The 13,543-nt window shown below is 34.5% G+C and overlaps 2 protein-coding genes across 5 annotated transcripts in view; both read left to right on the forward strand.

Moving 5' to 3' along the window:
• The first annotated feature begins 3,506 nt into the window (after positions 1-3,506).
• Positions 3,507-8,951, forward strand: LOC126723918 (putative disease resistance protein RGA4). 4 transcript variants are annotated; one of them, XR_007654516.1, is made up of 5 exons: positions 3,507-3,815; positions 7,360-7,448; positions 7,962-8,016; positions 8,418-8,505; positions 8,585-8,951. XR_007654516.1 is itself a non-coding variant. In XM_050427924.1 (4 exons), exons 1-4 carry the CDS (start codon positions 3,507-3,509, stop codon positions 8,430-8,432), a joined length of 468 nt encoding a protein of 155 aa, XP_050283881.1. In that variant the 3' UTR covers positions 8,433-8,951. The 4 variants fall into 4 exon arrangements, 3 of the variants coding, with proteins under 3 accessions (XP_050283881.1, XP_050283879.1, XP_050283880.1); XM_050427924.1 differs by having other exon boundaries at positions 8,418-8,951; XM_050427922.1 differs by lacking the exon at positions 8,418-8,505.
• Positions 4,256-13,543, forward strand: part of LOC126723914 (putative disease resistance protein RGA3) — a 74,086-nt gene continuing 64,798 nt past the window's right edge. The window contains exons 1-2 of the mRNA XM_050427918.1: positions 4,256-6,724; positions 7,099-7,152. Coding sequence (XP_050283875.1) covers positions 4,258-6,724; positions 7,099-7,130 — 2,499 coding nt within the window. The 5' untranslated portion in view covers positions 4,256-4,257 and the 3' untranslated portion in view covers positions 7,131-7,152. The remainder of the gene's footprint in view (positions 6,725-7,098; positions 7,153-13,543) is intronic.

The following is a 13,543-nucleotide window of genomic DNA, read 5'->3' on the forward strand; positions in this document are numbered from 1 at the left end:
AAAATGCTTGATGACATTGACCTTGGGTAATATTCAAAGTCTAACAATGGCTCGTATTTTCATGGTTGTTTCCCAAAATAATTTCAATGTGTCACACGAGACCAAGACATTGTTTCAATGAAGACAAAACCAACGTACCTATGCTATTCTTATCAACTTGTGATGACCCCTTTTCTTCTTTTATTATTGGGTTCCATTTGTCACTTATTGCTGACTTTTCCCATAATCACAAGCATTGGTCTTCCTGGTGACACAATTGAAAGCTGAAGCAGCCTGGTCATTTCTTTTTTTTTCTTTTTTTTTTCTTTTTTTTTTTTTTTTTTAATGAATGGTCTTTCTTCTCGAAGGAACATGATCTCTGCACTTGGTTTCTTCATATTGAGGTCCCCCATTCACATGGTATGTGATTCTTAACTTGTTAGTTTCCTATGAATTAGCATGATTGTCTTCATTTGATTATGTAAGGTTGTAAATGTGTCGAGTCAAGTTGGGTATTACAAATTTAAAATTAATTATTTAATTCGATAATTGTGATATTGTATGTATGGTTGATATTTTATGTACAAAACATTTATAATTTGCATACATAGAAGCTGAATGATATGTGTGTGTGCGCACTCCTTCTAAAGCTTTGAGGGTTTTTTTTTTTTTTTTTTTTTTTTTTTTGGGTGAGGCTTAAATCTTTTTTCTCTCTCTAAAATTTGCACGAAATTTTTTTTTTTTATTACTGTTTTTCGTTCATAAATATTTTAAAGATATCTTTCAATAGTTTAGCGATGATAAAAAAATATTAGATATAGTTAGTGCTTTCTAAGAAAATTCATAAAGGAAGACTAGAATTAACTTGATGTGAATGTTCTTATGTCATTTCAGATAGTGTTTAATGTAGGGGCAAACCTAAGATTTCAAGCTAAGGAGGCCGAAGTATAAGAAGAAAAAAAATCCAAATAAATATTCATATGGTACTAACAAATTATCAACTAAGATCAATACACAAAATCATTATTTCCTGATACATTAAAATGCAATCATTTTACCAACAAAGACAAAAAAATACAAAATAATATTGTTTCTTAAGCGCATCAACTGTTGCAATATATATATATATATTCACAAACCAAAACTTACTTTGGTTACTTTAATATAGTATTTGAAATGTCTCGTACAGTAGTGTTTTTGATATTTGGTGTTCTAAATACTAAATATTTACCATTTAGAACACCTAATGCTAGTATTCTAACACTAGGTTGATTGAGATATTTTATTTTTTTATTTTGGTTTTGTTAAGTTTTTGAGTTTGATAGTTGCTAGTTAGGCTAGGCTAATTAAAAGAGAGGGAGTCTAAGTTTTAAAAGAAGTGAGACACAATTCTAAAAATAACAATATATATATATATAATATATATATAATCATTAAAAAAATTACTTTTTATTTTCCTTTGGGCTAGGGGGGCCAATTTTTTTTCCTTTTTTTTTTTTCCCTTTATGTTCAACGATCAGTGTTGTCTCACACTGCCATCAAAATTTTCAAAATTATTGTAAAAGTTGTGCTTTTGTACATTTTCTTTTATCAATTCCACATTTCCCAAGAAAACCCAGATAGTCATGGTGGAAAAAAAAAAAAAATCATTGCTTTATCATTGTTTTTGGAGAAAATGGGCTTTTGCCTCTTTTATTTTTTTTTTTAATTTTTTTTTTAATCCAGTATTTTGTCTTATTTTCCAAACTAATGAAGGAAATGTCCCTGTTTTAAAACTCGATTTTCTCAAAATCAAGTTAGCCTTATAGTGGCGTTTTAAGGAGGCCTATAGTAACATTTTAAGGATCTATAGTGGCATTTTGGAACTCGACCTCCATGAACTCGAGTTCTATAAAAAAAAAAAGCCACTATAAGTAAAACAAAAAAAAAAAAAAAAAAAAAAAACTTGCATAAAACTCGAGTTCATGGAACTCGAGTTCCCAAATGCCACTATAAATCCTTAAAACGTCGTTATAGGGCTCCATAAAACGCCACTATAGGACTAACTCGATTTTGAGAGAATCGAGTTTCTAAATAGGGGCATTTCCCTGATTAGTTTGGAAAATGGGACAAAATGCTAGATTTTTTTCGTGAAAGGGGCATTTGTCAATTTTCTCTCGTTGTTTTTATTAAATAAAACAAAATGAGTGGGTAAAAAAAAAAATTAGAATTGATTTTTTATTTTTTATATTTGCTTAAATATAATTGATTTGAATTAGTTCATCATGTAGTCAGGTATCGAATCCACTCAGCATTCTTTTATTTTTCTCTGAAATGTGTTGGATTTAAACACTCTGATATTCTGGAATCTGTTATACGACAGTCGATTTAATTAGAACAAATATGTACGACACGTCGTCTTTGCAGGCTCTGTTTTTTCCAGCCATGCTCTGTTTCTCAAAAAGCAAAGATGTGTGTATTTATTCAAAAAGCAAAAGGACTGGGCTAGACATTTAAGGCAAAATGTTTTTTTTTTTTTTTTTTGAAAGCTTTTAAGGCAAAATGTTAGTCCTACATTATTATTCATTTGGATCTGCCTCTGAAAACTCTGTTACTTTCCTATGCACGAGCGTGATTGTTCTAAGAAAATTGGCTTTAACTTCATTGATGCAAAAAGGGTTTTCTTTCGGTGCAAAAGGGCTCAACAGTCAACACCACCACATGGTGCCTCCTCATTTTCCTATGCATGATAACGGTAACATTCCAAGAAAATTCATAAAGTTGTGCATGATATAACGGTAGCTTTCTAAGAAAATTCACGAAGGAAGACTAGTAACGGTGAGTTTCTTTGAAAAAACATAAAGCTATGCATGATTGATGTAACCTTCTAAGAAAATTCATAAAGGAAAACTAGTAACGGTAACTTTTTTCCCCTTTAAATATTCGGTCCTCCTCGTCTCCTTCTTCACAGCAACATTACCCTCTAGCATTCTTCTCGCTCTTTTAGCCTTCTTTTTTCAATCTCTAGCATATTGAAGCACTTCAAGCTCTCACTCTTTGGCTTCGATCTCACTCTTTTAGAAAGCTTTTCTTTCACTCTTGCACTGAACCACTTGAACCCCACCCTCGCTTGCTTCCCTCTCGCTCTTTTAAGTCTTCTTTTCTCTAGCATACTAAAGCACTTGAAGCTCACTCTCTAGCTTTCGTCTCGTTTCTCTAGCCTATCTTGCACTCACTAGAAAGTTTTTCATTCACTCTAGCATTGAAGCACTTGAAGCCCACCCTCTCCAGCTTCCCTTTCACTCTTTTAGCCTTCCTTTGTCTCACTAGTCACTACGAACAAATGGCTGAAGCAATCCTTTTCACTCTCTAAAATACTGAAGCACTTCAAGCTCACTCTCTAGCTTTCCTCTCGTTCTTCTAGCCTTCCTTTCACTCAATAGAAAGTTTTCTTTTACTCTCTAGACTCTAGCACTGAACCACTTGAAGACCGCCCTCTCTTGCTTCCCTCTCGCTCTTTAAACCTTCCTTTCTCTCACTACGAAAAAATGGCTGAAGCAATCCTCTGCGGAGTTACACAGACCATAATGGAAAATTTGGGCTCTGCGGCTTTTGAAAATTTTGGACCACTGTGGAATGTTAAAGATGACATTGAAAGCATCAAGAACACAGTGTCCAGAATACAAGCTGTCCTTCTGGATGCAGTGGAGCAGCCGAACCGCAACCATCAAGACAGGGACTGGCTCGAAAAGCTCAAGGACGCTTTTTATGATGCAGATGACTTGTTGGGTGAGTATAAGTTCCACATTGAATTAGATTTGCAGCAAGAAGAGACTAGTGGGAATACTGCAGGAAAGGTACGCAATTTATTTAGAAGTATCCCACTTGTTTTTAGAAATCGTAAGATGAGTCTTAGAATAAACGAATTGAGGCAGAATCTAAGTGCAATGGCGCAAGATAGAAATAACTTTCATTTTAATGAGGGCCATGTGAAGCCTCAAGTGAGTCTGAACAGGGAAACTATCCCATGTTTACCAAATAAAGAAGTTATTGGGAGAGATGATGACAAAAATGCCATCATAAAACTTTTATTGGAGCCTAATAATGATGAGAATGTAGCCGTCATTGCTATTGTGGGAATTGGGGGGGTTAGGCAAGACCACACTTGCTCAAAATGTATACAATCATGAAAAAGTCAATACACATTTTGAGCTAAAAATATGGGTGTGCGTTTCAAATGTCTTCGAGGTGACAACAATTGCTAAAAAACTACTAAATGGTATTGATAAAGATGATAGCATGGAACTAATGCAAAAGAAACGTCGTAAGTTTAATCCTGAAGTCCTCATGGGTCAAGTCCATGACATGGATCCATTGAGGGAACTTGTTAACAAAATTTATCAAAAGAAATTTTTACTTGTGTTGGATGATATATGGAATGAAAATTATAAAAATTGGAATGACTTTAAAAGCCTTTTAATCGGTGGTGCAAAGGGAAGTAAGATTCTAATAACCACGCGAGTCCAATTGGTTGCAAAGATTACACGTCCTGTTTCAATATATGATCTTAAAGGTCTTTCTAAAGACCATTCTTGGTTTTTATTTGAGAAAATAGCATTTAGAAATAGGCAAGAGACCAACAACGCTAAACTAGTAGAAATTGGAACTGAGATTGTAGACAAATGTCAAGGAGTACCCCTTGCCATAGAGTCCATTGGAAATGCATTATATTTTGAAAAAAAAGATGGGTGGTTAAAGATGAAGGATAAGGTACAAGAAAATGTAATTGAACAGGGAGGTGGTAATACCCTTTCAATTCTAAAGTTGAGTTATGATCATCTTCCATCATATATTAAAGGTTGTTTTGCCTTTTGTTCTTTGTTTCCTAAATCTTACGAGATTGATAGGATGACATTGATTCAACTATGGATGGCACATGGGTTAATCCAATTGCCTAATAATATAGAGCAATTAGAAGATGTTGCAGATGAGTGCTTCAAGAATCTACTTTGCAGGTCATTTTTTTATAGAGAGTATTATTTGCCACAAGACACATACAGGATGCATGATTTATATCATCATCTTGCACTATCAATTGCAGGGGCTGACTGTAGACTTGACTATTTGGATGAAAAAACTCATCATGTATCATTTTCTAGTGTCTCATCTTTTACTAAAAGTTTAAGTTTGGTTAAAGCAAGCAGCCAGGTACGTACAATTCTTTTCACAAATATGTATAAACTTGGTGCGTCAACATTGAGTACACTGATTGAGAGTTTCCCAAGGTTGCGTGCATTAGATTTACATAGATTGGAGATTAAAATAATTCCAAATTCCATAGAGAAGTTAATACATTTGAGGTACTTAGATCTTTCTTTTAATCCTATTAAAACTCTTCCTGATTCTATTACTACATTGTTGAATTTGCATACACTAAAACTTCAAAAATGTAGTAATCTTGAACAATTGCCTAGGGACATCACAAAATTGGTTAGCCTCAGGCACCTTGATGATAGGGGTTGTTTTAAGTTGAGATTGCCTCAAGGATTACGGAAACTGACTGGTCTTCAGTCATTACCGTTATTCATTGTGAGGAATAATGGTGGACTAGGCGAATTGAATGGGCTAAACAACCTTAGAGGAACACTTGAGATCCAAATTTTAGAACAATTGGAAGATGCTAACTCAGATTGTGAGGTCAAACATTTAAGGGAGAAGCAACATCTTGAGAAACTGGAATTAACATGGGCTCACCAAGAAAGACATGATGAGATGTTATTAGATAGCCTCCAGCCACATCCAAATCTCAAAATTTTGGAAGTGCGGGGTTACACTGGTGTGACATTTTCAAGTTGGCTTTCTTCCATCAAAAATCTTGTTAAAATCACTTTAAGGAGATGTGACAGTTGCAACCACCTGCCACCATTGTCTAAACTCCCATTTCTAGAAAGCTTATGGCTTGATGGAATGAAAGATTTGGAATGCATATCATATCGTGATATAAGTGAGGAAGTTTCTACTTTATCCTTCTTCCCATCGTTAAAATCTCTTTGGATTTGGGAATGCCCTAACTTAAAGGGATGGTGGAGGAGCGCATCAATGACAGATCATCAACAACATCAGCATAACCGGTCACTGCCTTCATTTCCTTGTCTTTCTTCTTTTTGGATTGATAATTGTCCTAATATGACTTCCATACCCTTGTTTCCTTATCTCGAAGAAGGCCTAAATCTAATTAACGTTAGCTCAAAGCTTTTTCAAGAGATAATACTTCCCTCTTCCTCCTCTTCTTCGTCCTCTCATCTCTCCAAATTAAAATATATGCGTATAGGAAATCTGCCAGATGGGTTGGTATCAAATCTAATTTCTCTCGAGCGTTTATACATTTCCAATTGCAAGGAGTTAAATCTAGGAAGTGACGTGGACGGAATGGAATGGCGACATCTCAATCGCCTCAGTCATCTGCACATCTTCGGCCTTCTAAAACTGAATTCCTTAGCTGTAGGTCTTCAACACGTTACAACCCTGGAAACGCTCTATATTGAAAATTGTGAGAATCTGAAAACATTGCCTCGGTGGATTGGGAATCTTATCTCACTTAAACGGTTTACAATTTACAACTGTCTCAATCTGAAATCACTGCCTGATGAGATGCGCGATCTCTCGTCTTTACAAATACTGATGATTTTCAAATGTCCCGAGTTACAGAGAAGATGCGAAAAAGAAACCGGTCAGGATTGGGACAAGATCGCACATGTCACTTACGGTACGCATTCTATATACCCATTTTTTTATTATTGAATTTTTGTTTGCTAGCTGAGAAAACAGTTGAAAATGAAACAAAGTGAACTTTTTAAAAATTTATTCTCTATCATTTATTGATTCAATACAATTTTTTGAAAAAAAAAAGAATTTTTTCTTTTGGATTTCAAAAATATAGGAACCAATGTATATAATTGAAAGAGGCTCACTTTAGCAAAGCTTTTGGTTTTCTAAAGTTTTCTAATAATAAAAAAATTTCTGAGATGTATAGAATCTTGGCCAATTCGATTGATTTCAAAGCAACCAGACTGTTGAATTGTTTTGAAGTTCTATTATTATTAATGTTATTTAATTTGATGGCTTGTGTTTTGTTCACAGTTATATTACGTACAATGCCTAGATACTCGTAGGATTTTGGATGGAGTACGAAAGGTTACTTGGTTACACTTTCTATAATCAAAGGTTAAGTCAACCAATATGCTTCAAAAGGGATGAACCTCATTCGTCTTTGATACTTTTTGGTATATATAATAATCAATCTGAATCCATTGTAGAAACTAAAATGCTATGTCCTTCTTCTTGTTTGTTCTTTTTTTTTTTTTTTTTTTGTGGATGATTTATCATTTTATTTGATCCTAGTTGCAGAACAAATTGGAAGCACAAAACAAAACCAGGCATAAATATCTATTTAGAACCTTTTCAGCAAGTGCAAGGAGTATACGAATCAGGTGATTATCTTGTTTTTGGGTTCATTTTTTATCCCTCACATCAAAATTCCTTCAATTTTTTCATTATTCTAATAAGTTGTACATGAGTATAAATTATAAGATGACAACTTTGTTTTTGTTATATTTGATTTCAAATAAACCGAATGAAATTTGGCACTTGGTGATATTTGTATAACATCATGGTGAATGATAATTATCGACGCAACTTTCTAGAAAGTGGATTTATATTCAGGCATTCATTTACTGCAATCATTTATTATACATAAGGTTTTACTACTTGTTTCTATCAACAAACCCAAGCATTAAGATAAGGTTGTTGGGTTCTTAACGGAAAATATGGATGAAGAGACTGTTAATGTAAACGAAATATAACTTTAGGGAGGGTAAAACCCAAATTCTGAAGTTTTAGGATGTAAAATCCAAAGTTCCCCAAACTTAAGGGGTCTAGTTTGCACATTAGCTGAATAATATATATTTCATGACTCATGTTAGAATAACTAGCTGTTGGTGCAGGGAAAAAGAGAGTGATTTTCACAATGAGATGGCTCCAAGTACTTCCGCATTAAAGGTTTGTTTCTTCAGGGCTTTTACTTTGTAAACATGCTTTGAGGTAGCCTCATATTGTTTTAGGGTACTTAACATACCATAGAGTTATAAACTTATACCATTAGAAATTTCTGAAATATCATATCTATCAGACATCTTGTGTTATCACACAAACAATTCATGAGTTGTCATAAAGCTTTATGAACGCTAAAAAGCAATAAGCCAATAACTATGGAATGGTGAAAAAATTTATTGTTTTTCCAACTGTTTGTGTCCCATTGAATTTTGTTTTTCCCATTACAATCCAGAACTAAATAGACAGATGTTTAATTTTGCTTGTAGTGAAGCTCATTGTACAAATGAAGTCTTCAATTTTGGCACAAATCTCTAGTAGTTTCATTCCAATCATCAACTTACTTGCAGAAATCTAATTCTTAAGGTGAAGCTGAAACCTTAGAATATATATCAGTGATTCGATTCAGTCAAAGGGTAACCTGGAAGAAGAGAAAGAGTAGGGCCCCTTTTATAATAACTCGTGAATAGGTTGGTAAATTGGGGTTACAGTGCTGATATCTTGTGTATTCTGCAAGGAGCATTTGGATTGGAGGGATCATTTTTTCATGATTACTGTTCTACTAGAAGATCATGACAGCAAATGTTGAAAACGTACTTGGTTATTCTGCAGCTTGTTGCTTGATGAGATCCTTTCTTCTTGATATTATTGAAATCCACATTAGCATGATGAACATTTGTTGTGATCCAAGAATTGTGTTCCTGATGTTTTGGTACCCTTCAACATTTGTATTGGATAAAATTGTTGTAAATAAACTCATTATTCAACAGTGGAAAATTTTTACAGGACTAGGTCCCGTAGTTTTTTCCTTCTTTTTGGAGGGTTTTCCACATAAAAATCTATGTCTCGATTGTGAATTGTTATTGGATATTTTTGTTTGTGTTGGTTATTATGTCATCACAAAATGTATCCTAAGTTCCAGGTATCATCTATATCTGTACTACACGGATTGGGCCCTAAAGCCCACAAGTCTTGACTTCACGTTAGCATGCTTTGAAGCCCATGTAATCCTACCGCATCATGCAACAGTCAATATGATTCCCAATCAACGATCAGGCCTCACTGCCCATTTTGATTTAAAACACAGTAAGCACTAAGCACATCACCTACTTTGATTGAAATCAAAAGCAATCAACTGATTAAAATATGCACGAAAATGTTGATTTCTTGAAGAATGCTTCACACCCATAGTACTAATTTATGCTGAGCTTTTTAATGTTTTTTCCTCCGAACCATAGACCAAGCCCATGGGATTTATCATGGAAAAATATGAGGATGGTTCAGCAGTACTGATAATGCACTGTGAGCTAAGTGTGTGAAGGGCACAAGCAAATGGTCATGTGAGGCAAGGGTGGTACTGGTACACACGGTTTTTGATTGTAGAAACTTGAGACTTTAAGCTTAATGCTTAAAGCAAAAAAAATACGTACATTTCTTCAAACAATTGATGAGTGTAGGCATGGTACCCTAGATGAGTTGATGTTGAAGACATTTATTTTCAGTTTCAAAAGCTTATGTGCATTAGATTTACATAGATCAACGGTCACAAAAGTGCCAAATTCTATTGGGAAGTTAATACATCTCAAGTACATTGATCTTTCTTGGACCATTAGAATTAAAACTCTTCCTAAGTCTATCACTAGTTTGCGAAATCTGCAAACACTAAATCTCTCTAATTGTTCTATGCTTAAAGAATTACCTAGAAACATTCAAGAATTAGCCAACCTTAGGCACCTTGATAACACCCATTGTTATAAGTTGAGTCATATGCCTTGTGGCTTAGGGCAAATCACTTGTCTTCAGACATTGCCATGATTCATTGTGAGCAAGGATGCTCCTTTCATTTCCAGGCACATTGGTGGACTAGGAATATTGGACAAGCTAAATAGTCTTAGAGAGGCACTAGAGATCATACATTTGGGACGGGTGAAAGATGCTAACTTAGAATGCAAGGCCATGAATTTAAGGGGAAAGCAGCATCTTAAAAAGTTAAGATTAAGTCGGTATCTCAAAGATAATATTAATAATGAAGATGAGAAATCATTAGAAGGGCTCTAGCCACATCAAAATCTCAAATATTCGGAAGTGCATTCCTATGGGGGTAGGATATTTTCAAGTTGGCTTTTTTCTTTACTCCCAAATCTAGTTGATTTAAGGTTAGAGATTTGTGACAAATGCCGATATCTTCCACCTTTGTCTCAACTTCCCTATTTGAAATGTGTATATATGAGGTTGATGGTTGATCTAGAGTACATAACAGAAAGGGATATAAGTGAGGAGGCCCCCGCTTCATCAACAACATTGTCTGTCTACACCATTCTTCCCATCGTTAAAATCTCTTGAAATTCACAAATGCTATAATCTGAAGGGATGGTGGAGGAGCACATCAACACTAGCTCATCAACAACATCAATCATTGCCTTCATTTCCTAGTCTTTCCTTTTTTTAAATTGAGTCTTGCTCTCAGCCAGTTTCCATGCCTCTATTTCCGTTTCTTGAAGAAGAGTTATATTTGTTGGGTGGCTGCTTAAAGCCTTTGCAACAAACAATGGCAATGGCCCCTTCACCTCCCTCTTCCTCCACTTCCACTTTCTCTCCCCTCCCCAAATTAAAGTGTATGAATTTGTATTGTATAAAGGATCAGGTCTCTCTAGCAGATGAGTGGGCGTCATTAAATCTAATTTCTCTCAAAAGTCTGGACATTTTTATAGGTGGCCCAGTCTAACATCTATATCTGGAGCCGTGCAATATCTCACATCCCTTGAGGAGCTGAAAATTAGAGATTGCAATGAGTTTGGTTCATTAAATAACGTGGATGCTGATGGCATAGAATGGAGACACCTCAATTTCCTTCGTTTTCTAAAATTCGATAACCTTCCAAAACTGGAGTCTCTCCCTACAGGTCTTCATTATCTTATAGCGCTTGAACAACTTGAAATTCATACATGCCATAATCTCAAGTCACTTTCTGATGGAATTAGTTGTCTCAAATCTTTACGTTCACTGACAATTATGGGCGTTGGTCTAACATCTCTTCCTGATGGGATGGGGTGTCTCAATTATTTAAAGGTATTGATAATTCGAAGCTTGCCCAATTTGACAACTTTCCCAGAGATCACAACCTCACCTCACTTCAAGTGCTCCAAATCGCTGACTGCCCCAAACTCTCATCACTTCCAGATGGAATCAGTTGTTTGAGATCTTTACGGTGGCTGAATATTAAAGACTTACCCAATTTGATGACTTTCTTAGAAGGGATTATCAAGCTCACCTCACTTCAGAAACTTGAAATTGGAACTTGTCCAAATCTCACATCACTGCCTGATCCCGTCACAAGTCTTTAAAATCATTGAGATTTTATAAATGTCCTCTCTTAGAGGAAAAGTACAAAAGGGGAATTGGTGAGGATTGGCACAAGGTTGCTCACATCCCTGATTTTAGCACTGGTTTCAAAACGTGCTAATACAACACCTTTGGCAACTGTCTCTAACTCGCCTTCTGCGACTGCCACTCCTCTTGGTACGCATTCTATTACCAATTTTATGAAATTATCTTATTAAATATCTGTTTGCTAGCTAAGAAAACGGTTGAAGAATGAAAGAAAGTGAACTTTTTAGAATTCTCTATTTTCTACGTTTTGTTGATTTCCATATAAATAAAGATTTTTTTTTCTTGTAGATTTAACAAAAATATTGAAAAAATACTCCATGGTATATGGTTGAATGGGGCTCAATTTAGCAAAGCTTTGGTTTTTCTAAAGCTTTCTAATAAATTTTTTTTTTATTTAAAAAAAAAAAAAAAAACTGAGATTTATAGATCAATATTGGCCAATTTTATTGTTTTCTCAGCAACCAAACTGTTGAATTGCTTTATTATATATATATATATATATTAATTTCATGACCAGTGTTATATGAACAGTGTTAATGTAATTAATTATCTAGCAAGTGTGGATGGATGGGGCAAAATGTATCGCTTGGTTACAGTCTCTAGAATCGAAGGTTATTGAAAATTTTAGATAAGAAGTGACCCAACAGGAAAAAGTAATATGAAAGATTCATAAATCCTCATTTGTTTCTTTAATCTAATGATTTTTACCTTACAGAAGCTGATGGACGTGCTGTCTTATAGTCTTTGGAAAATTGGTGAGGTCTGGCCCTTAATGTTTCCATTACACTGAATAACTGGGAGAGGGATTACCTTCTTGCCGCTGGAAGGACTAATATACTTCCACTCTGTTAGGTATATTCTTTAATCCTACTACGTAAGGTTGGGGAAATCGTTAACCAATTTCATCTTATTTGTTATTTTGGAAAATTCAAATTGCAATTTAACATGAATATTACAGCCCTAATCAAACAAAAGGTTTAACAACAGCCCATTTTCTTACTTTGCTTCTTTTTAACTTTTGATTTATTTTTTTTCTTTTCCTTTTGTTCAATTTGTTGTTTGAAAGATTATATCTCTTTGTCATTTTTGTGCCATTTACACGGTTACTGTAATAAATTTGCAAATTTACACTTTTTTAGCTTGACTGATGAAGGTGATTTTGAGAGTTGAATGCGTAAAATTGATATCTTTTTTCTATTTTGCATTGATTGATGCAAATGCTCTTATGGTCAATAGTACCTCTTTTTTATATACCCAACTGGGGTTTAAAGTTTCTTGCAGTGGTCCGTGGATCAATATCAGAATCTTGTGTGTATTTCCATGTTATTTATGAAATTGCGAGTTTTTAGGTTGGCTGTGGTAACACTTACAATGTTTTTATTTGTATGGACTAATTGTGGGAATAGCAAAATTTTACATGTCAAGGAAGCGTACAGAATTTTAGTTTAACACTTTTTTTCTGGCCATTAAGTACTGTCCGGCTTGAATAATCAATTCATTACAATTTTTCTCGATTCCCTGCCATTGTCATAGTTTGGCTAGCTTGAGGATGCAACATGCATTGTCACAGCAGTTGTTCTTCTTTGGTCTCTAGCAAAAGGCATTTTAAACAATAATCTGAACATTAAAGGGTAACTTGAAAGAAGTGAAAGAGTAGGGCCTTGTTATAATAACTCGTGATAGGTTTGTGAATTGGGGTTACAACTTACAAACTAACAATGCTGATAGCTTGTGCATTCTGCAGGGAGGATTTGGATTGGAGGGATCATCTTTTCATGATTACACTTTTATTCTCCAGTTTGTTGCTGGAAATTTCTCTCCGTTTGTTCAGATGCTGATACCAACTTGATGAGATCTTTTCTTATTGTTATTAATTAAATCTACCTTAGAGTGTGATAAATATTTGTTGTGAATCAAGAATTGTGTATTCTTGATGTTTTGGTAGCTTCTAGCATTTGTTTTAGAGAAAATTGTTGTAAACTCATTATTTTATAGTGGAAAATTTTTGCTGAACTAGGTCCCGTGGTTTTTCCCTTCTCTTTCGAAGGTTTTTCACGTAAAAATTATGTATCTTGATTGTGGATTG

Source organism: Quercus robur, chromosome 4, assembly GCF_932294415.1.
Source record: "Quercus robur chromosome 4, dhQueRobu3.1, whole genome shotgun sequence".
Taxonomy (NCBI): Eukaryota; Viridiplantae; Streptophyta; class Magnoliopsida; order Fagales; family Fagaceae; genus Quercus; species Quercus robur.